General features: G+C 42.9%; 1 protein-coding gene across 2 annotated transcripts in view; it reads left to right on the top strand.

The window, feature by feature from the left end:
* The window catches only part of CMC1 (C-X9-C motif containing 1), an 83,036-nt gene that overhangs the window by 1,934 nt on the left and 56,788 nt on the right, over positions 1 to 24,314 (top strand). The window contains exon 2 of one of the 2 annotated variants that reach the window (XM_052641574.1): positions 20,592 to 20,676. In XM_052641574.1, the coding sequence (XP_052497534.1) occupies positions 20,634 to 20,676 (43 nt within the window). In that variant the 5' untranslated portion in view covers positions 20,592 to 20,633. Of the gene's footprint in view, positions 1 to 20,586; positions 20,677 to 24,314 lie in introns of both variants that reach the window. The other variant, XM_052641573.1, reaches the window with a different exon arrangement.

Here is a 24,314-nt window from a genome sequence, read left to right as displayed (position 1 = left end):
TGACTGAGGAGAGAGGGAAATTAAAAAAAAAAATACTAGTAGCCGTTTGCACTAGCAGATGTTTACCCTGCCCAAGCCTCTGGTGACTTAAAATAGTCCACGGGGAGTTCTAACCTGCAGAGGATTGCCAGGGCTCTGTACTCACCCGGGTTTATTGACTTGACCTTCAGCTTTGTTTTCTTAGCAGCCAGGGAAGTTTGCCTTGCATCTTTAGCCCTAAGTAGGACCTTTGATAACGCAGTAATGACTCAAGAAATACACAGTATAGGTCATTCTCCTATGAAAGGACTTAAGAAGTTGAAGTATACAGTATGTATATTGTATGTACTGTATATATTTAAAAATCCAGTCAAACTGAGGTGATTGAAATTTTAGAGGTTGTTTATTGATCATCTGTAGAAACGGTGTTACAAGTGACACTCTTTTTTTTTTTTTAAAGATCTTATAAACATTGTATTGAGCAAAAAGGGAAATCACCAAATCAAATCTATAGCACAACACCATTTATGTAGATTACAAGCCATGCACACGAACAGCACAATCTGTTTTCTGAGGATGTGTGTGCTTAGTGATGCCTGACCCGATGGACTGTAGCTCAAGTGGTACTTGTTAAAGTAGGATTTCCAGAAAGATAAAATGATTACTTACGGTAATACAAAGTGGATATTTGTTAAAGATTTTCTCCAACTCAGTAGTGAGGGAGCCAGTAAAATGTAAAAACTACTCGAAAAACATTGAAATGGTAGATACATAGAAAATGTCATAGATAGTTGGCTTAGGTAAAAGCTGATTAATTTCAGTAGGGCTATGAACTGTTACTTGGGGGGTTATCTTTCCACTGGTTAGAAATTATTTCTGTCTCGATTGGACAGAGTGCTAGAATTTAACCTCTGCCCCTAACAAGTTGTAAACTAGCCCAGTCACGGGAAGCCCAGCCCAATGCTGTCCTGAAAGGACACCCGTGAAGCCTTCGCTGCTTCCAGAGTTCAGAGAAATCATCTGACATAATTTGTCCAAGGTGACGACTCGCAGGAACCTGGGCCTGAGAAGTTTCTTACTTTTCCTAATAACTAGGAGAAGAGTTCTTTCTGCCCCATTGTTCTTCTACTCTTTACCCTTTGAGCTGGGGAGGGGGTTTCCCTTCCCATCTGTTGCCTGGTCCGCAGCGGGCAGCACAGGTGACGTTTCTTTAAGCGCATGCGTGGCCTTTTGTGGCTCCCTCCATGGGTGTTTTCTTCCAGAAACCTACTTGGGAGGAATGGGTAGTGAGCAGGCTCAGGGTGGGAAGTGGGGTCAGGAATTTCATGACATCCCATGAGTACAGGTTTCGAGTGTATGTATCCTGGGAGGATGGCATCTTGGTAACTCTGGGAATACTTAGGTTGCAGGGGTTCTTTCAGTGGTTCCCATGGAGATGGAGGTAGATGGGCTGTGGGTATACCAGCGCTTGGTCACTGGAAAAGGCCACTCTTGGAGTTAGACAGCTAAACAGGTTGGGAAAATCTGTTTCTGTTTTTTTCCTGAGCGTTGTGTGATTAATATGTAAAAAAAAGAAAAAATACTATAACATAGTTGATTAGAAATTTTTTTATTTTGTAACTGCTTCTGTGTTTTTACAGTGTCCTGTTAGATACAAATTATATTCATGGTTCAGGGGTAAACGTCTGACTTCCACGTTTTATGAATTTTTAAGGTCAAAGCATGTTTGCACTACTACAAAATACGTTGTTTTTGTTTGCCTCATTTGATTAATTTAACAACCTGAAATTGTTTTCTGAAATTGAAAAGCCCTGGCATGGGCAGGGAGCACAAGGGAGAGAGAAGCTTTGAGGCCACAGCGGTGCGTGTGTGGAGGCCCCGGGGTTTGGGCTGTGGGTCACAAAATGGCTCTTAACCGTTTGTGGGGGTTGGATTTCATCCAGGAACAGCAGAGAGACACTGTGAGTGCTTAGGGAAGGGAGTGACAGTAGAATTCCTCTTCATTGTGCATTGCTCTGACTTTTGATCAGATGGGGATTGAGATCTCAGCTGAGCCCTCTGCATCGAGGTGTCAGACTTGGAGGCACGGGAGAGGTCTGTTGCTAGTGGGTGGTTCTAACTTTGACCACCCAGCCAGTGTCTTTGCTGTGTCTTCCTCTCCTGAAGTCAATAAGCACTCTGTGGGCTTCGCAGGTGGCTCAGTGGTCAAGAATCTGCTTACAGTGCAGGAGTCACAGGAGACAAGGGTTCAATCCCAGGGTTGGGAAGATCCCCTGGAGGAGGGCATGGCAACCCACTCCAGTCTTCTTGCCTGGAGAATCCCCATACAGAGGAGCCTGGTGGGCGACAGTCCATGGGGTCGCAGAGCCAGACACGACTGAAGTGACTTAGCGTGGCATGGTGTGGGGAGACCACTGACGGCTAGGTGGGTGTTCATTCCTCATCAGAAAACTCGTTTTGATGGAGCCTCTGTTGATGATTTTTGCCGGATTCAGTCTTTCCTGTGATGGTTGCAACATGATTTTCTGCCTCCAACATTGTTTCCACTTAGACGGTTATCTCTCCTTTAGACAGTTGTCGACACTTTGCTTTAAATGAGGAAACACTTTGTTTCTTATTGATATTATTGGCATGGATTCAGGAATTTGTTTTCTCAATGGTGTTATCATTTGTCACTAAATATTTCAGTGCTCACATTTTCTCAGATTTGGCCACCTAGAGTTCCTTCAGACCAGCTTCTGGGTCCTTGTGACGTGCTCCCATCTTTTTCTGAGCGTGTCCTTCACTTCTCACACAGAAAGTCCTGGCCCCTCTAGGACCTCCCCGGCCCAGCCACAGGATTACTCTTGTTTCGGACAAGCCCTGGTTCCTTTATTTGGGTGGTCTTGGAGCACAATATGTAGGAAAATCCCACGGATGGAGGAGCCTGTTGGGCTGCAGTCCATGGGGTCGCTAAGAGTCGGACACGACTGAGCGACTTCACTTTCACTTTTCATTTTCATGCATTGGAGGAGGAAATGGCACCCCACTCCAGTGTTCTTGCCTGGAGAATCCCAGGGACAGGGGAGCCTGGTGGGCTGCCGTCTCTGGGGTCGCACAGAGTCGGACACGACTGAAGCCACTTAGCAGCAGCAGCAGGGCATCACGTGAGTTTTTCATGTGCAGGGATTGATTCTTGGAGTGCAGACCTCCGGGAGAGAGAAGGGAGTAGCAGCTGAATGGAGGAGGCTGAGCAGGGTGTAGTATGGGGGCTTATCTAGCTTCCGAAGCAAAGGAATCGGGCTTTGTGACCCCCTGTCAGCCCTTGCCCACTGCAGGAGGAGGGAGAGGGGCCTGGAGAAGGAAAAATACCAGGTGCTACCACCCACGGCCCAGGCGGGGTGCTGGGAAGGTTGCAGGCTGGGTGAGCAGGCTCTCTCTCCCCTCCGTCTCGGCTACAGGGAGAGACACCAGCAGTTCAGTTTCGTTCAGTCGCTCAGTCGTGTCTGAGTCTTTGCGACCCCATGGACTGCAGCACACCAGGCCTCCCTGTCCATCACCAACTCCTGGAGGTTACTCAAACTCATGTCCTTTGAGTCGGTGATGCCATCGAACCATCTCATCCTCTGTCGTCCCCTTCTCCTCCCACCTTCAATCTTTCCCAGCATCAGGGTCTTTTACAATGAGTCAGTTCTTCGCATCAGGTGGCCAAAGTATTGGAGTTTCAGCTTCAGCCTCAGTCCTTCCAATGAATATTCAGGACTGATCTCCTTTAGGATGGATTGGTTGGATCTTCTTGCAGTCTCAGGGACTCTCAAGAGTCTTCTCCAACACCACAGTTCAAAGGCATCAATTGTTCAGTGCTCAGCTTTCTTTATAGTCCAACTCTCACATTCATACATGACTCCTGGAAAAGCCATGGCTCTGACTAGACGAACCTTTGTTGGCAACGTAATGTCTCTGCTTTTTAATAAGCTGTCTAGGTTGGTCATAACTTTTCTTGCAAGGAGCAAGCATCTTTTAAAATCATGGCTGCAGTCACCATCTTCAGTGATTTTGAAGCCCCCCAAAATAAAGTCTGTCACTGTTTCCACTGTTTCCCCATCTATTTGCCATGAAGTGATAGGATCAGATGCCACAATCTTAGTTTTCTAAATCTTGAGTTTTAAGCCAGCTTTTTCACTTTCCTCTTTCACTTTCATCGAGAGGCTCTTTGATTCTTCTTTGCTCTCTGGCATAAGAGTGGTGTCATCTGCATAGCTGAGGTTATTGATATTTCTCCTGCAGTCTTGATTCCAGCTTATGCTTCATCCAGCCCAGCGTTTCTCATGGTGTCCTCTGCATATGAGTTAAATAAACAGCGTGACATACAGCCTCGATCTACTCCTTTCCTGATTTGGAACCAGTTTGTTGTTCCAGCCTATAAATAACTGATCTGAGACTGTTAGGAATTTTAGTATGTGCAGTGAATCAGGTGGGCAAGTCAGGTAGGAAGGAGGACCCCTGTGCATATATGAAAATACACGTGTGTACTGTGTCCAGGAGTATCATGGGGTTGTGATAAAGAAGTGTAGGTAACACTGGCCTAAGATATACTTAGTTGTTTAGTTGCAAAGTTGTGTCTGAGTCTTTGGCAACCGCATGGGCAGTGGCTCCTCTGCCCGTAGGATAACAGATGCCAAATGGCGCACGCTGTCTCTCTTTTCCCCTTTCTGCCTCTAGGCCTTTGACATGCTATTCCTTCTCTTTGGAATGTTTCCCTTTCTGTCCCACCCTCACATCTAAGTCCTACTCTTTTTTGAAATCAATTTCATAGAAGGCCTTCCTTGATGTCACTGCCTCCGGTCTTTATTTTAATATTTTAACAAAAAATTATTTTAATGTATGGAATATTAAAAACCACCAAAATGTCAAATAACCAGTGTGTGGAGTTTCTTTCATTCTAGATCTAGAATTTTTTCTTTGAGAAATAAAATGAAAGCTACATGTATCAAATAATTTGAGAGATGAGGGAAGATCGGATGTGAAGGAATATTCACTTCTGTGGTGAAGAGTGTCTTTCATCTGGTTCTGTGTCTTTAACTTTATTAGCATAAGGAGAGGATGGGCCAGTTACTTATGCCTAGATGGTAGGAGATTCTCCACTAGCCCGAGTAGGCTCTGCCTGTTACGCAAACAGCACCGAATTGAATTTGGGAATGAGTAGGACTGAGGTGTTTCAGACTTTGCTAGTAACCTCAGGCCCTTCAGGAATTCTAAATGGCATATTCTGAGATTTGAGGATGACAGGGAGGGACAGTAAGATGTATCAGATGCTAAGGCTGCTTCAAGCCTTAAACTTGTGTGTGTTTAAATTCTTGTGCAGGTGGTCTCAAGGGGTTCTAGACTCAGCACAGAAAGCTCATGTTTCATTGACTGGATTAATATGGTTATTTGTCTCTAGGCATGTTATTGATGCTCAAGCTGAAGTTCCAATACTTTGGCCACCTGATGGGAAGAACTGACTCACTGGAAAAGACCCTGATGCTGGAAAAGAGGAGGAGAAGGGGGTGACAGAGAAGAGATGGTTGGATGGCATCACCTACTCAATGCACATGTGTTTGAGCCAGCTTTGGGAGTTGGTGATGGACAGGGAGGCCTGGCATGCTGTAGTCCATCGGGTCGCAAAGAGCTGGACACGACTGAGCAACTGAACTGAACTGAGGGGTGTTATTACCTTATTTGTAGAAATCTCCTAGACTTGATATAAGTGGGCCACACAAAATGTGCCCAAATGAAAACATTGATTCCCAAGTTAACCTTCTCCCCGCATCAGCCAGCTCCTTTTACACTTTTACATTTTTAAGTAAAGAGATTGAGGGAAAACATTTTTAAGAACAATCCTGTGCTGTGTTTTTGCTGGAGAACTCTTACTGGTTTTCCATATTTTAATTAACTGTGTGTTCATCACTCAGTTGTGTCCGACTCTTTGTGACCCCGTGGGCTGTGGCCCGCCAGGCTCCTCTGTCTATGGGATTCTCCAGGCAAGAATAATTCTCCGGGCAAAAGGGTAGTGATTTCCTTCTCCAGAGGATCTTCCCGACTTAGGGATTGGACCTGGGTCACCTGTATTGCAGGCTTTTTTACCATCTGGGCCACCAGGGAAGCCCTAAGCATGACTAATTGAAAGACGATTTTAAATGTTTATGTTGCAGAACAGGGCACATCAATGTATCTGCAATCCCCAGCCTGATAATTGGTAGATAGTGGGCACCTAATAAATGTTTCTTAACAGAATGAATAGCACATGAATAAATATATTTTTTCAACTATTTGTTAGTATAATGATTATCAAATATGGAAATTTTATACATACGTGTCATTTATTACAGTTTACTGAATTTTTACCATATACGAGGAGTAGGAGGGAATTATGGAGGTTAACGAGATGTGGTCTCAGACCTCATTATAGTTGTATTTCATGCAGTGGTTCTTAATCTAGAATCTAATATAATTATCTGGGAAGCTTTTAAAAATACCAGTTCCTGGATGTTACCCAGCATGTCTGATTTAACTGGTCTGGAGTGGGGCCCAGACATCAGGTGTGGTTGTTAGATGCAGCCAGAATTGACAACTTCTGTTACCAAATCCTATCTCCATCCTCTTGGGTTGCCATAATAACATTCTCTAGACTGGGTGGCTTAAACAGTAAACGTTTATTTTCTCGCAGTTTGGAAGACTGGCAGCCTGAGATCAAGGTGCTGGCCGATTCAGCTGCTGTTTTTTCCCATTCTTAGCAGGGCCACCTATCTGATTAGGGCCCTCCCATGTTGCTAAGACTTCTCTCAAACTTGTGTGCTGAGGAGACTCAGATGTTGGCCTCAGCTCCTAGGCTGAACTCAGTAGATCAGCCCCTGAAAACTTCTGTATTGAGACAAAGGAAAGGATCTGTCAGAAAGCAGCATCTATTATCCTGGCGCGGCAGCAAGGAAGAGGACAGGTAGTGGAAATGCTGCAATCTGAAAAGCACACTGAGAGATGTCGAAACCTTCCGGTTGGAATGGGGCAGACATTCTATGATGGACACATTCAAGCCAGGCTCTTCCCTGGTGACTCAGGTGATGAAGAATCTGCCTGCAGTACAGGAGACCTGGGTTCAGTCCCTGGGTCAGGATGACCCTGTGGAGGAGGCACTGGCGACCCGGTCCAGTATTCTTGCCTGGAGAATTCCAGGGACAGAGGAGGCTGGCGGCCTACAGTCCATCGGATCACAAAGAGTTGGACACGACGGAGTGATTAACACACTTTCATACACATAACGTACATACATGTCGACTCATTTACCCTTAATCACTCCAGCTAGAGTCATTTCGAGCTTAGGGCTTCCTGAATCCTCCGGTGGTGGGAATGCAGTTTGGTCCTTGGCAACCACTGATCAAGAGAAGGAAGTTTCTGCAGGAAGTGTGCTACTCTGGGTTCTAAGTCCCCGTGTGATCAGAGCCACAGTGTCTGGGCGTGAAACGCCTTGGGCTTAGTGGAAGGAGAAACCACTTTCGGGTACTGGGCTTAGGGAGCACTTTGGGTGGTGGTGAGTGAGTAAGCCTTGATAAAGGAAATGAAGGGTGGGAGATGGAGAATAAAGGCAGCAGACAGGCGGAGTCTGACCCGACGGCTTGCTCGCTGCCCGGCGCTGCAGGATCCATCTGTGCTCTCTGAGCCTCGGGTTCAGAACCCCTGCTCCTGCCTGTGATGGTGTCCGTAAGACGATCCCTTCACCTCCACTTCGTCCTTCTTTCTGTAAGATCTAAGCTGATTGTCTGATGGATTGATTGATTTTTAGCCAAGGAGAAGAATATAACCACTGGGATGGCAGAATAAGGATTTAAACAATAGAAATTTTAAGTTGAACTTCTGATCCTGGTGGGACTTGGGAATTAATAACAGATTCTGGAAAACATGGGTCAAGTAGATTTGGTGATAGAGAGCAGCACTGAGAACACAGCATAAGAAGTGCCAGTTTAGAGATAGAGTCTGGGGGATTGCCTGGGCAGGAACGGGAGTGGAGCTTGCTTTGGGAGTGTTTATACGGCTTTTAGCGTTACCATTGTTCAGAGTATTTTCAAGACTTTTAGAATTTGCCTTCAGCCTCTACAGTATATTTATCTTAATATCTTATTATCTTAATATTCTCATTTCGGTCAATTTTTGTTTTGAAGGTGAGCTTGAATTTCAGCACAGTTAGCCAGAGGCAGTCTGATGAAGGGAGTAGATGACCCTCCTTGGGGAACACTGCTCCCCAAGAAGGTTGCATTGTAATTTTAACTCAGCCTGGCTCTAAAGGCCATCCTGAGAACGATGTCGTGAGTCTCTACAAATGAACCAATTTCATTGCTTTTTATGGCTGAGTAATACTCCTTTGTATGTATGTACCACGTCTTCCTTATCCGTTTGTCTTTCAGTAGACATCTAGGTTGCTTCCGTGTCCTGGCTGTTGTAAACAGTGTTGCAGTGAAGGACCTAGAGGCTGTCATACAGAGTGAAGTAAGTCAGAAAGAGAAAAACAAATACCGTTTATTAATGTGTGTATGTGGAATCTAGAAAAATGGTACAGATGACCCTATTTGCAGGGCAGGAATTGAGATGCAGACATGAGGGATGGATGTGTGGCCCCATTTGTGTGTGTGTGTCTCAGCTGCTCAGTCGTATCTGACTCTTTGCAACCTCATGGACTGTAGCCTTCCAGGCTTCTCTGTCCGTGGGTTCTCCAGGCAAGAATACGGTTGCCATTTCCTCCTCCAGGGGATCTTCCCAACCCAGGGATCGAACCCATGTCTCTGGCCTTGGCAGGCATATTCTTTACTGCTGCACCACCTGGGAAGTCACAGGGAGGTGAAGGGTGGGGACAAATTGAGAGATTAGCACTGGCATATATATAGTTAGTGGGAAGCCGCTGTATGGCTCAGCTTGATGCTCTGTGATGACCTAGAGGGGTGGGATGAGGGGTAGCAGGAAGGTTTAGGAAGGAGGGGATGTCTGTATGCTTACGCCTGATTCACGCTCCTGTACAGCAGAAACTAACACAGCATTGTAAAGCACTTATATCCCCATTTTAAAAAATGTGAATGATTCGAGCAAGCACTGAATCTTTGAAATAAGTGAATAAGCTCTCAATATAAAAATAATTTCCCTGCTCTATTATCAAAATGGTCCATGTTTTTTGTTAAATTTTACGAACTGTTGAGAGAAGGAGGAGAAGGACCGGGAGAGCTTGGACAGCCAGAAGCCACTGAGGAGCACTCGTCGGTGTGGGGGTAGCCCACCGTGTCTGACGGGCGTCGGAGGGAAGGCACGTGAGTGAGGGATGTGTTGCTGGGAGGTCCAGGCGTGCTGCCAGATATTCCTCTCTCAAATGTCTGCTCACGTAGGCATGTCTCCTGTAGTAACATGACTGATTTCCTATTAGCTGTCCATGGGCAATTGTGCCCATAGCAAAAGACAGCCTTGAGGTTTTACCAAATAAAGTAACTGTGAAGCCTCATCACTGCAGGCATTGCGGCCACAGCGGAGGTCGCAACGCTTCTTTAAAATGGGCAGGTCGTCTTGCGTAAGCCGATCTCCTAATTCGGTATGCTTTGAGACGGGCTGTCCCTTCCTGGCCTCATCTCGGTTAAAACGACGTGGGTGGCAGAGGAAGTTTTCACACCTCGCAATCTGCAGAATCTGAGGTCCAAGAAATAGGTGCTTTTGGGAACCGGGCACATGTGGTGTAAACGCAGTGGTTACTGCCAGTGGGAGCTGATAGCACAGAGGAGCTCAGATGTGGCGCAGCGATGGAGGCACGCTGGCCTGTGTGACCCAGAAGCTGAGCAGAAACAGGCACTTCTGCCTCATTGATGTGCTTTCCGGGTCTTGTGAGTTCAAGACTGTAAAAAGTTCTTTGGTCACCGACTGACCTAATATTTGATGTTTACTCCCCGCGAAGGTACTTTTTCAGCCAGCTGACAAATCAGTCCTTTTGCCTTTTCTAAAATAGTTTTCTTCATGGTTGGAATCATTGAGCTTCCTTTCTGATCAAGAAATGTGAACTGTGAAGTTTTGAATTTTGCTTGTTCAAAACGATGCTTCTGAAACCAACATTCTTCTTGTCCAAGAGTTCCTGCAGGCTTCACCAGGGCTTTGGAAGCTCTGGGACCTAGTTTACTGAAGTCCCCTGAAATAGACCACCGTCCTAGGGGAGGGGTTGGGTCATGGAAGAACTTTGGAACCTGCCCCTGGGTTATTCCCCTCTGCTAGAGTCTCCACATGTTTCTGTGCAAAATGGAATCCAGGTACTGAACCTGAGGGGCGTTGAGAAGACTGAAGGGCATTCCTGGCCTTTGTCTGGAGGTTTTGTAGCCAGACGCAGCTGGACTGTTGGGAGGAGAATCTTTCCTAGTCTGTAGTTTCCCTTTTGTTTTGTCGATTCAAGTGTTGCTTAAAGGAAAGAGGACGGACACAGGCCTGCCTGTCTTTGTTTGCCCGGTCTTGGTCCCCGGCCTCCCACGCCTTGCTCATCTTAGGCGCTCACTGTAGAAGAGGGTGTGAGTGAGCTGGAGGGGACAAGGAGGTCTGGTTGGGGCAGGAGTGTCTTGAGCACTGAGACCAGGGTCCTCGCGGGCTCCAGTGTGAAGCGCACAGGGTGAAGGGGCCTTTGGCCAGCCCCGGTCCTGCTGAGTGGTGTGCAGCGCCATCTACCTGGGGCCCTTCCGTACAGAAGATGGACCCGAAGGAGAAACTGTTGCTAATAAGAGCACCTTTGCACGTTTCCTACAAGCGATTGTCTGGTTTTTCCTACAGAGTAAACAATGTCATGGTAATGTCTACAGGAACAAATGGGCAACTAGGAGGTTCCAAAAAACAAAAAAGTGTCATTATCTAAATGATAGCAATTACATTAGTTGTGTTAGAACATTTTCAGTGTTGAAAGGCATTCCTTGCCTTGCTGGGGCCGCCTTTCTGGGGGAAGCTTCTGTGATGCTGAGTTGAGTCACTGCTGTCTGTGGATTCAGGGCAAGCACTGCTGTCGCTGGTTTTGTGTGATCCCGGGTGGCCGTGTGGCAGGAACACGTGAGCCCCAGAGCAGAGTCTGCACTAACAAAGTCAGCCAGTGAAAAAGGTAGAAACTGACTTGTAGGTGGTGATAGAATGTTGAGGAGTTAGAACTTTGAAAATTTGCCCTGGTGGTGTTACCCTGATTCTTCATTTCAATATAAATCCATGTGACTGTAGAGTAGCAAATATTCAAAATTAGATTTTTTTTTTTTGCCAGCTTTGATGCAGATGTATAACATCTACGTAGCGTATCGACACTGAGAGAATCACCCTGTAATTTTGTGAATAAAAAGTGCCATATCTATATTTGTAGTATCAAAGGAAACTTTGAAATATGTACATATGTACAGAATCACAATTAATTGAAAATTGACTTTTAATGATTAGTATGCTACCAAGTGTTAGCAGAATTTATGTATATATATATATTTTTTAAGCTTTTTTTTTTTTGACTGCTCAGCATGCAGGATCATAGTTCCCCAACCAGAGCTAGAACCTGTGTCTCCTGCAGTGTAAGCAGAATCTTAAGCACTGGTCTCCCAGAGATTTAACACCAAGAGTGTGGAAAATCGAAATCAACATTCGCATGATTCATATGATTTTCTTTGCCTTGGGTTTTAGACGAATGATCAGAAGGACTTCTTTACAACACATTTTAAAAATGTTTCAGGAGCACTGCAGGTTGTGGAGAGAAAGGGTAGGTCCGTGAGGAGGCGTTGGAGATAAGCCGTCTGGTTCTAGGTGTGTGAGTGAGGGGAGGAGCTCAGGCGCTGAAGTGGATTGTGTAGGCTGGATCGGCACGTCACACTGTTTCTTCTCATCTCTTCAGTAGTTGCACTGTTCATTGTGCGTGCCTGTGTGCACGCTCAGTCGTGTCCAACCCTTTCATGGCCCCACAGACTGTAGCCCGCCAGACTCCTCCGTCCATGGAATTTTCCAGGCAAGAATACTGGAGCAGGTTGCTGTTTCCTCCTCCAGGGGAATCTTCCGTGTAAACCCATGTCTCCTGCATTGTGGGTGGATTCTTTACCCTGATGACTGTGGTTTGCACTGTAGACAAGGAGAAAGAAGTGTGTGGAGATGGCTCCAGTTTTATTGATTTTCTTCCAAGTAGTTCCCAGCTCTCCACTCACAGGGTGTCTCGTAGGAATCCATATTCAGTTTGTCGAGTCAGAACTGCCCTCCCCGCTGGACTTCTTTTGTCTCCCTGCCTTGGTGAGTGGTCATCTCATTTCACTGTGAGATGAAACCCTGGGAGCCCGCCTTGCCGCATCCTGGCCCCTCTGTCCGCGCAGCCCTGCCACGCCTCCAAGGCTGCCCTCTCAGTCCTCCCCTCTCTCCACCCATACTCGGCAGTTCCTTCTGTGGGCTAGTGTTCTTTTTATCACCTTACAGCGGCTCTGGCGAAACTAAGGAAGATGAGAAGGCATGAATCAGTAGTGTCGGTCAGACTTCGACCGTCTATGGCCTGGGCAGAATCTGGTAAGGCTGGTAGGCTGTGAATGGTTAGTAATATTTTCAAAGGGTTGTTTGGAAAAAAAAAACAAGGAGCATGCGTGACAGAGGCGGTGTGTAGCCCACACAGCTTGAAATATTTACGCTCTGGTTCTTAGCAGGAAGTTTGTTGACCCGCTGGCAGGCAGTAAAAACTGGGATAAAGGTATAAGTGCAGTAAAGAGGAAAAAGTCACGTGAACATTTCCATATCATTATTTTGAACTTTTAGATGAAATGGATAGTTTCCTTGAAAAATACCAACTTACTGAAAACTGCAGTTGACTCAAGAATGAATAAAAAACCTTCAGAAAATTTGATCAATAGATGAAAGTCTTTCTACGACTACCTAGATAGCATATTGAAAAGCAGAGACATTACTTTGCCAACAAAGGTCCCATCTAGTCAAGGCTATGGTTTTTCCAGTGGTCATGTGTGATGTGAGAGTTGGACTGTGAAGAAGGCTGAGCGCCGAAGAATTGATGCTTTTGAACTGTGGTGTTGGAGAAGACTCTTGAGAGTCCCTTGGACTGCAAGGAGATCCAACCAGTCCATTCTGAAGGAGATCAGCCCTGGGATTTCTTTGGAAGGAATGATGCTAAAGCTGAAGCTCCAGTACTTTGGCCACCTCATGCAAAGAGTTGACTCATTGGAAAAGACTCTGATGCTGGGAGGGATTGGGGTCAGGAGGAGAAGGGGACGACAGAGGATGAGATGGCTGGATGGCACCACGGACTCGATGAACGTGAGTGTGAGTGAACTCCAGGAGTTGGTGATGGACAGGGAGGCCTGGCGTGCTGCGATTCATGGGGTTGCAAAGAGTCAGACACGACTGAGTGACTGAACTGAACTGAACTGATGACTACCTTGGGGCTTTCCTTGGTGGCGTAGAGGGTAAAGAATCTGCCTGCAATGCAGGAGACCTGGGTTCGATCCCTGGGTCAGGAAGATCCGCTGGAGAAGTGAACGGCCACCTACTCCAGTGTTCTTGCCTGTAGAATCCCATGGAGAGAGGAGCATGGTGGCCTATGGTCGATGAGGTCGCAAAGTGTCAGGCACAACTGAGCGACTAACCCTTTCCAACGCACACATACTCACAAAAGCTGACTAAACCTGGTACACACATATAAACACAGTTCAGTTCATTTGCTCAGTTCTGTCCAACTCTTTGCTACCCCATGGACTGCAGCACACCAGGCTTCCCTGTCCATCACCAACTCCCTGAGCTTGCCCAAGCTCATGTCCTTCGTGTCACTGATGCCATCCAACCATCTCACCCTCTGTTGTCCCTTCTCCTCCTGCCCTCAGTCTTTCCCAGCATCAGGGTCTTTACCAGTGAGTTGGCTCTTCGCATCAGGTGGCCAAAGTATTGGAGCTTCAGCTTCCGCATCAGTCCTTCCACTGATTTCCTTTAGGATTGACTAGCTTGATTTTCGCAAAGAGTCGGACACAAGTGAGCGACTGAACTGAACTGAACTTGATTTTCTTGCAGTCCAAGAAAGTCAAGAGTCTTTTCCAACACCACAGTTGGACTTGCAAAGAGTCGGACATGACTGAGCGACTTCTACTTCAGTTTGATCAGTGATTTAACTCTAACTGGATCTCAAAAATGTCAAGAGCTACTTCAGCAACTGAGCGACTTTACTTTCTTTTCTTTCTTCTTAAAGTCAACTGATTATAGCCTTCAATCACATCTACAAAATACCTTCACAGCAAGAGCTGGATTAGTGTTTGTTTGAGTAACTGGGGACTAGCACCTAGCCAAATTGGCCATACAGCTGACCATCACAGGTGGTTTCTGTCAGATTTTTCACAGAACTGATAATAATGTTTATCTTGTACAGTGTTTCAGAGAATACAAAGAAAAGTCCCTAATTTATTGTTTAAATCATGTAACTTTGATACCAGAACAACACAAAGATAAGAGAGGAAAGTCATGGGCAGGTCTCAAAATTAAGATAACTGCAAAAAGTCTAAACAGAACTGGATTGCCCAAGGTGCAGGTGCTGCTGGCTGCTGCTCAGTGTTCTTCTGAAAGGTGTTGACGGTAAGAATTAAAAAATGAAAATGCAGAGCTGTCCTTATGCTTGTCTGCATGGAAATCGGAACAGAATCTGTTGGCAGAGGATTAGAGTTAGAGTTCAGTCAAGTTGTGTTGGGTTTCCGTGGTGGCTCCGATGATAATCTGCCTACAGTGTGGGAGACCTGGGTTTGATCTCTGAGTCAGGAAGATCCCCTGGAGAAGGGAATGGCAGTCCACTCCAGTATTCTTTCCTGGAGAATTTGATGGACAGAGGAGCCTGGCAGGGTACAGTCCATGGGGTTGCAAGGAGTCAGACACGACTGAGCCACGAACACGTTTACTTTCAAGGTTGCATTGATTCACTCAAGCCTGTGTGTGTGTGTGTGTGCTCACTTGTGTCTTTGTGGCCCCAAGGAGCCCAGCAGGCTCCTCTCTGTGTGGGATTTCCCAGGCAGGAATACTGGGGTGGGTTGCTATTTCCTTCTCTAGGGGATCTTCCTGACCTGGGGATTGAATCCGCGCCTCTTATTCCTCCTGCATTGCGTTGGCAGGCAGGTTCTTTACCACTAGCACCAACTGGGAAGCCTACATACCAGCAATAAATAATTATGTTATTTGTAAACAGATACCTTTACCAACAGAAATGAGTCTAATGAAAGATGGACAGTATCTTGAAAGATTCTTTTTAAACAAATGTTTTTACTTTTGCTATCTGAATAATGCTGTCCTAATAAAATGCAGTGGGTCCAGCCAGCTGCCACTGTGTAATACCATACTACCTCTGTGTTGGGAAAAGTCTCCTTGTGAGTGGACCTTCACAGGGCAAACCCATGCTGTTCACAGGTCAACTGTGTTGGTTTGAGAGTTTAAATATGAACATTTATGGTGTAAACTTCCTTATAAGCCCTGCTTCAGCTTTGTCTTACACATTTTGATATGTTGTGCTTTCATTTTCATGCAGGTCGGTGTCTTCTTTTAATTTCTCTTCTGCCTTATGAATTATTTAGCAGCCGGGTGTTGTTTAATTTCCAGGTATCAGGAGATTTTCCTGCTATCTTTCTTTTATTACTGTCTGGTTGACTCCATTCCATTTGGTTTTTCTGTAGTGTTTTTGAATGCATTTCTTTGTCTTTTCTTAGTGGTTGTTCTGAAGATTACCTTATGCATACGTAGCTTATCACAGTCTAGTCAGATCAACATTTTATCTTTCAAATAGAACGTAGATATCTTACTGCCAAAGTTGCTTTATCCTCTTCCCTTTACAGGGAAGTCGTCCTTAATAGTACCTCTCTGTATGCTGAGAATGCTATATTTTTTGCTTCTGTCAAAAATAAATCTTAAAACTAAAGAATAAAATAGCTTACTGTGTTTACCCTTTCTGTTGCCCTTTCTTCATTCCTGTTGTTCTGAGCTTCCTTTTGTTAATGTTTCCTTCCTGTATGAATAACTTCCTCCAGCCCTTCTTTTAGAATAGGTCTGCTGGCAGGAAATTACCGTAGCTGCTTTGCATGTGAGTTGTCTTTGTCTTCATTCCTGAAGAATATTCTCACTGGTTATAGAATTCTTGATTGACAGTGCTTTTCTTTTAGTACCTGAAAATACTATGCCACTTCCTTCTGGCTTCTTTGGTTTCTGATGAGAAATGCTTTGTCTTTTGAATTTTTGTTCCCCTGTATTTCTGATACTTTGATGATTTTTCTTTCTCATTTTCAGAAGTATAAGTGTGGTTTGTCTGGGGGTGTATTTCTTTGGGTTTTCAACTGTTGTATTGGATTGATAGGGTTCTGTCTTTTCACTAATTTGGAAAACTTCCAGTCATTGTTTCTTCAAATATTTTTCCAGCCTTGCAATTGTTCTTTCCTTTTTATGAGACTGTGGTAAAATCAATGTTAATTTTTTTTTTTTGGTCTTCGAGGTTCTTGAGCCTCAGTTCATTTTTTAAAAAGCCATTTTCTATTTTATAGCTTGGGGAATTATTGAATTATCTTCTGGTCCTCTGACTTTTATGTCATTTCCATTAGATTTTTGTATGCTAATGTTGTGTCTGGAAACCTTGCTAAACTCACTAGGTTTAGTAACTTTTTATAGATTCCATTGGATTTTCTATATAGATGATCATATGACCTTCAATTAACTATGGTTTTATTTCTTTCTTTTCAATCTAGTAGCCTTTTATTTTTCTTGCCTAATTACACTGACTAAAACACCCAGTGTAACGCTTAATAGAAGTGGTAAGAGCAGCCTTCTTTGGCTCACTCCATTTTAGGGGAGCCATTCAGTATTTCAGCATTAAATGCAGTGTCAGCCGTGCGTTTTTTCTATAAATGCCATTTATCATGTTGAGGAAGTTCCCTTCGTTTCCTACTTTATGGAGGTTTAAATTAGGATTGGATATTGGATTTTTGTCAAATATGTTTTCTGTGTCTGTTGTGATAACCATGTTTTTTAATATGATGAATTTTACACTTTTTCATTTTTTGAATATTAAATAAATCTTGCAGGCCTGGGATAAACCCCACCTGGTCATGAAGTATTATCCTTCTTATAATTGCTGGATTCAGTTTGCTCATCTTTGTTAAGATTTTTACATTAGTATTCATGATGGCATATTGGGCTGTAGGTTTCTTATAATGTCTTTGTCTGATTTTGGTATCACGGTAATGCTGGCTTCAGAGCAGTTTTCTGAAGGAGTTTATGTGGAATTGATATTATTTCTTCTTTAAGTGTTTGATCACATTCACTAGTAAGGGCTCTCTGGATCTGGAATTCTTTTGTGAAAAAACTTTTGATTACAGATTCAATTTCTTTAATAGGTATGGGGCTATACTGATGATAGTCCTTATGAGTTGCTGCTGCTGCTGCTGCTAAGTCGCTTCAGTCGTGTCCGACTCTGTGCGACCCCATAGACGGCAGCCCACCAGGCTCCCCTGTCCCTGGGATTCTCCAGGCAAGAACACTGGAGTGGGTTGCCATTTCCTTCTCCAGTGCATGAAAGTGAAAAGTGAAAGTAAAGTCGCTCAGTCGTGCCGACTCTTGGTTTGGTAATTTGTGTTTTTCAAGTAATTTGTCTACTTCATCTTTGTTGTCAAATTTATTGGCCTACATTTACAAGTTAAATACATTATTATTATATAAAAGGTGTATCATTTCTGATGTTTGTGACCTCTCTTTTCCTGGCTAGGTTGTTTATCAATTTTGATAATCTTTTCAAAGAACCAGTTTTGGTTTCATTGCTTTTTTCCATCATTTTGCTTGTTTGGTCATTTTGTTTTCCATTTCATTGATTTATGGTTTGATCTTTATTATTTCTTTTCTTGTGTTTCTTTGATTCTTTTTCCGATTTCTCAAGGCAGGAGCTTAAGTCATTGATTTAAAGACCATCCTTTTTCCAGTGTAGACTTTCAGTGCTACAGGTTTCTCTATCAGTACTGTTTTAGTGCATCACACAAATTTTGATGTGTTACGTTTTCTTTCATTTACAAAAACTTTCTAATTTCCCTTTTCATTTCTGCTTAGACCCATGGATTATTTAGAAGTGTGTTGTTTAGTTTCCAGAGGCTTGGAGATTTTCAAGAGATCTTTCTGTTACTGATTTCTACCTTAATCACACTGGTGTCAGGACATATACTTTGTATGATTTGAATTCTCTTACTTAGATTTGTTTCATAGCCCATTCTGTAGTTTATCTTGCTAAATATTCAGCTGTTATTGAGTGGAATATTCTATAAATGTTACTTGGGTCAAGTTAGTTGTTGATGTTACAGGTTTAACATGTAGATTTAAATGTGTGTTTTCTAATATGCTTCACATTTGTACATCACAGATTTGTTTCTTTTGATCAAAGTATGTTCTCTATTACTTCTTGGGGCAAATTTTGTTTTACAAAGAAGCTTATGCCACTATCTTCCATCTGTCAAGCTCTGTGTGATGTAGCCCTGTCTCTGCTGGGTATAGGCTGAGCTGAAATCCACAGAAGGTAGCAGAAATGTGGCTGACGGCCCCCACGACAGGCTCGGAGAGAAGGCTGCTCTGCTTTCCCTTGGTTTTCTTGGGCTGCTTGCTTCTGCTCATCACCTCCCTGCTGTGTCCTGTGGAGGTGATTTGGTTTCTCTTCCTCATTGAACCTGCCCTCAGTCTTCCTGGCCCACGTGTCAAGATATATATGTGAGGAAAGAAGTCTTGGAGTAAACCCTCCAGGCCCAGCTTTTGTGGGTTTTGAAGTCAAAGCCTGTGGCTGGAGTCTCCCGGGTGAGCGCCATACACAGAGGCAGAGAAGAATCAGTTCTGCTCCACCTACCTGAACGCCTGCCTGCGGGCTCCCTGTGCACCCAGAAGGGTGTTTGTTCTGTATTCACATTGGATTAGCAGCTTGGTGGGTCTGACTGTTACAAAGATCATTTCTTTTTCAGTAAGATTGAAAGAGATAAGCTTTTCAGTTCCTACATATCGGAAAATACATATTTTCCTCCCATTTTTAAAGTCTTCATTGAATTTGTTACAGTATTGCTTCTGTTGCATGCTTTGGTTTTTTGGTCACACAGCATGTAGGGTCTTAGCTCCCCAACCAGGGATCAAACTCTCACCTTTCACATTGGAACGCGAAGTCTTAACCACTGGACCACCAAAGAGCCTTGAAGTTATTTCACCATCATTTTCTTGCATCCACATCTTGCTTATGAAACATGATGTGAATCTGGTTCTGGTTTCTCTGTGTGTGGGGTGATTTTTTTTTTCCTTTTGAAGTTTTTAGGATTTTTGAGCTTCAGACTTTCATCAGTTAGGTGATCTATGATTTGTTTTTGTCTGAGGGCTCATATCTTTTTATTTGCCTCAGTACATTGATTATATTTATTTGAAAGTCTTATTTCCTATACTCTTTAACTATCTTCGGAGTTGTTTACTTCTTGATTCATTGTGGTGGGCTTCTCCCTTTCACTGTGTTGTCCTTATCAAATTTAGGTGATTCTTGGCTGTTTGGTTGTTGCTAATTTTATTTGCTTTTTGAGATGATGCCCCCTTACCGTAACTGCAAATGCTGTATCACTTCATAGCTACATCCAGAGGATGTTGGGGACCAGGAAAGGTTTAGGAGTTCCTGGTCTTAAGTGTCACTAGATACATACTGAGAAACTTCCTCATCTTTTGGAGATAAGTGCCTGTATTTGCTTATTTTACCCAGTCTGAAGGCAGCAAGAGTGACCTACTTTGACTCCTGCTGTGGTTATTTCGACCACTGATGCTTTCTCTAGGGACGTCTCCTCTCTGTTTCTGTTGCTTCAGAGCGTGGGGCATGCTTCCCGCTTTTGGCATCGGTTTTTTCCTGGGAAAAAACTCTGAGGATAAGATTGCCTCCTTTAATCTGATCCCATCCACCTTTTGCCTTTTGGAATTTCTGGTCATGTGGATGCCGGGAGAATACTCACCTCTTTGGGTTTTAGGGCTCTCTGGGAATTTGAGGAGCATGCTGGGGGGAGTCTGGAGCAGGAGCCCAGGCCTCCATGTTCATCTGACTATGGTAGTTGTGTTTGAGACACACAGAAACCTCCTGTGCTTGGTTTTCCTTTGCCAAGGTAGTTCTACTTTCTCTTCTTCTGCCAGCTCTTTCTTAAGGTACTCATTGTTAGCTGGAGAAACTACTTATATATGTCTCGTAATCTTGAATCTCTTCATCTATCCTTGAGTCTCAGTGTTGATAAAAATTCTCTTCTTATGGATTATATGAATTAAAAAATGATAATGCTTTAGTCTATGACTTTAATTGTGTCAAGACTACATGGAATATGTCACCAAATAAAAGTGTTACAATGTAGTTTGCAGAAAGTTTTAGGAAGCTATTACGTATATCCCTCATGTTTTTTTCTGCTGTATTTAAAACAATGTTTAATGATTTTCAGTGACTTAATTACAGCTTCATGAGGTTATAGAAGAGTTACTTTTTAATACATTTGCATAGGCTTTTATTTTAAATAAACCAGTGCTTATTTTTCACCCAAACAGGTTGTTTACTTGAGACTTTATTAAATGAAGATTTTTTTTTTTTAGAGCAGCATCTCAGACACGTTGAAAAAGATGTTTTGATCCCTAAAATAATGAGAGAAAAGGCCCGAGAGAGATGTTCTGAACAAGTTCAAGGTAAGATTCAAATATTCATATAAAGATCAAATACGTTTTTTATAATATGATCTGAATTTAATCCTTAGCCTCAGAATGAAATAGTCAGTGAATTAATATGTATGAATTGATTCTCACCCTTTCACTAAGATACCAGTATTTCAGCTTTCAGAACTTACAGGCGGCATTCATTTACAATTTAAAAATATTCTCCCAAATTCCCAGGAAAGAACATTTTTTCCCCCAGATGTACAGTTATAGAGAAAAAACTTGCAGTTGTATTTTGGAGAAACAAGTTATTCTGGTGATTTTAATAGGGAAGGAAGAAATGTCAAATGTAATGTATACCTGTATCTTCTCTATCAACGTATTAATACAGGAATACATTCTGAGATGATTTCTTTGGCATCGTTGCTGTTATTGAATTATGAATGGAATCGCAGTGGTAAATACAGTGAATCTTTTAAAATATTTTTCTAAATTTTACAATTCTAAGTGGAAGGTATTTATGTAAGTGCATGTACTAGGCACCCACATATGCCTGTGTTTGGAAAATAGTTTGTACCATGAAGTATTCCTGTATTCTATAAATCTAGAGATATATTGTTGATTAACATGTAATATTATGGTGAAAGATATAAACAAAGGCATGGAAGGTGAAACCTGAGGCCTTAAATGATGGGTAATTAGAAAAGCAGATGGCAGTATCACTGTGGAAATGTCCTGTAGTAGCAGTCTACCTCTTGGAATGGCCACGTCAGAGAAGCAGTGGCAAAACCTTGCAGACGCGGACTTTCCCCCGGCTGCAAGTTTCCCCTCTCCCGGTGGCCTTTGATGAGGGACCATAGTTACGCCAGGGGGTGCTGACTGACTGCAGTTACGCTCACGTGTGTCAGCAGGAAGCCAGGCTGTATGAGCCGTCATCTGGGGACTATGTCAGGAGCATTTGGGTGTCAGGCACATTCTTGTCCCTTAGATGCTGTCTCCTTAGAGAATAACCTCCGGGACTGATGGATAAAGACCATAAAAGAGTAGTTCCTCAGAATCAACACTGTGCAATGATCATTTCTTTTTCTTAAATGACTTATTATGAGCTATTCCCATTTTAAATCCATCTATAAACAAGGTTTGAGTTAAATCCATCTGTAAATAAGTGTATTAATAAATTATCAGCAATTTATCAGCATCATTTGGTGGTCTTGCTTTCATGATGAATCAGTTGTCTGACTGGAGCCCCTTCCCTCCCCCCACCCCCAGATCCAGGAGAAGTTGCTCTGTTGGCACCTGCAGTGCGATTCAGCACACACTTGGCGGTGGGCCGTCATGCCCATGGTCTCAAGAAGTAAGCTTCCATCCGCCTCACAGAACTTTTGAAAATACAGATCCTGATTCTGGTGATGGAGGAGGAAACTTAAAAATGGATAATAAAATTACAGGGCTAACTGTTCACTACCAGGAAAATTGTTCACTTATTACTGAGTGCATTGGTCCAAAATCGTAAACATCAGTTGTGCTCACTCTGTTCTGTGGGCCTGCCCTGGTACTCAACTGGTGAAGGACTTGCCTGCAGTTCAGGAGACCCCGGCTCGATCCCTGGGACAGGAAGATCCCCTGGAGCAGGGCATGCAGCCCACTCTTGTGTTCTTGCCTGGAGAGCCCCATGGACAGAGGAGCCTGGCAGGTCCCCCTTCATGGGATTGCAAAGAATCAGACACGACTGAGTGACTTTATTCTTTTGTAACATTCTTCACTTTATTCTCTTTTGTGACACGTTATTTTGATACTTAGAATGAAAGAAAGCTAAGCAACTCAGTTACAGACTGTTTACTCTCATGATTCAGATGAAAATGCAAAATGGTCGAGTTTGGGTTTCAGAACTACCTTTGCTTTGCTCTTGGACAATGAAACTTTGTTTTTGGCCTTTGAAGTGAAGCAACTAGAGTATAACTTTAAAAGGTTTATTAGTGTTATACGCCTACTACTTTGTAATGGTACAGAAAAAATATTTAATTTTGCTTCTTTATCAAAACTTAAGTTGCTTACAGTGTTAATGTTAAGATTTTCTTTCTTTTTTTATTTAATATACTTAAAATCCTTTGAAGACTGAAAGCTCCTTGAAATTTGAGGTTCATTATCCCTAATAGAACATGTTATAACAAATGATCTTTGAGTATTTGGACTTTTATAATCCTATATTGATTTTTGTTTCCTTTTAGGCCATATGGTCCAAAACGGTATTTTAGAATCTAAAATTGATTATTTTATTAAGAATGATCTTGCTGTTTAACCAGGTGAGTTAGGAGAGCACAGACACTGGCATTGCTCAGGCAGGAGCAGAACAGCTCTATTTAAACTGAACAAAAAGGCACAGTGTAGAATCGGGAGACTCCCATTGTGGCTTATTTACTATATATGGTCTTTGTTTTATTGTGTAATTATAGAATTCTGTATAAAAGCACTATGCATCCTAATTGTATAGTTCTCAGATAAAGATACAGGAATTCTAATAAATGATCTGACTTTCTGCTGAATGCCTGAAACATGATTATGTCAGAAAGCTTTTCTGTTTGATTTTTTTTTTTTTCCCTATGTCATTTCAACCCGGCTGATCATAAGAATTGGGTCAGGCTGCCAGCAACTTAGGTTTGTGAAGGGAATGGAACAGCTTTTCCAGTGACAAAGAGAAATGAAATCACTTTCAATGAAAAAAAAAGAGATGCCTCATTATAGTCAGCAACAGCAGTTATTGACAGCTACACTTCCTATTAACAAGGAGCATTTAACTAAGAGTTTGGCTGTTGGATCTTTGGACTTGATCTAATTTGCCAGCATTAATTAGTTTCTTTTGAGCACAGACACTTGGTGCTCACAGCTATAGATTTGCAGGGCTAATTAGGATAGAAAATTGAACAGAATGGGGTAAGGCATTAACCTTCAACCATTACCAGCTGGGACACTGATAAAGACCACAGGGTCCAAATGCTCCTATTGATGTGAAGAGCACCCTAATGAATATCAATTTCAGCCAGGTTGCTATATTCTTACTAGTTCTCTCTTCATTATAAGTTTTAACCCGCTTTCCCGATCCCTTCATTATCTGTGTCTGCACTACTGGGTTTTACTCTACGCAGGTTCAGTCTGTGTTGCACACTTCACCTTCTGTTTAAACACAATTAAAATTTGTCTTAAGTAGTGGATAATGTTTAGAATGTTCCATGGTTACATCCCCTATTGCTTCTAAAATTTGACTTTTGCCTATAATTACATGATTCTGATTCTACAGTTCATTATTTATAAAGTCATGGTAACTTCACCATTGCCATGTAATGAAAATTATAACCTGAAACAAGAAAATCTCAGCTTTGGGGTAATAATTAAGCAGTGTTTGTATTAAACTGGGGTCAACCTGAGAATCTTTGTCTTTGTAAAACAGATATACTTCTTTGTTTCTTTTTGAAGAGAAAAAGAATGCACATCACCTTTTCCCTTAGAACTTAGTTTTGATTCGATGAGTGAAGATGGCTTAACTTGATGATTAAATACAGAATTGAGAATCCCAGTCTTACTGTTATCATTTCACAAGATGATAGGCTGTATTGGTAGAGCATACATCAGAAGAAAGGCATTTGCACAGTTCATTTAAATAGAGAAACTCAGCT

Source organism: Budorcas taxicolor, chromosome 1 (assembly GCF_023091745.1).
Source record: "Budorcas taxicolor isolate Tak-1 chromosome 1, Takin1.1, whole genome shotgun sequence".
Lineage (NCBI taxonomy): Eukaryota > Metazoa > Chordata > Mammalia > Artiodactyla > Bovidae > Budorcas > Budorcas taxicolor.
The sequence above is the reverse complement of the archived record's forward strand: the minus strand, read 5'-3'. Positions and strand labels throughout refer to the sequence as shown.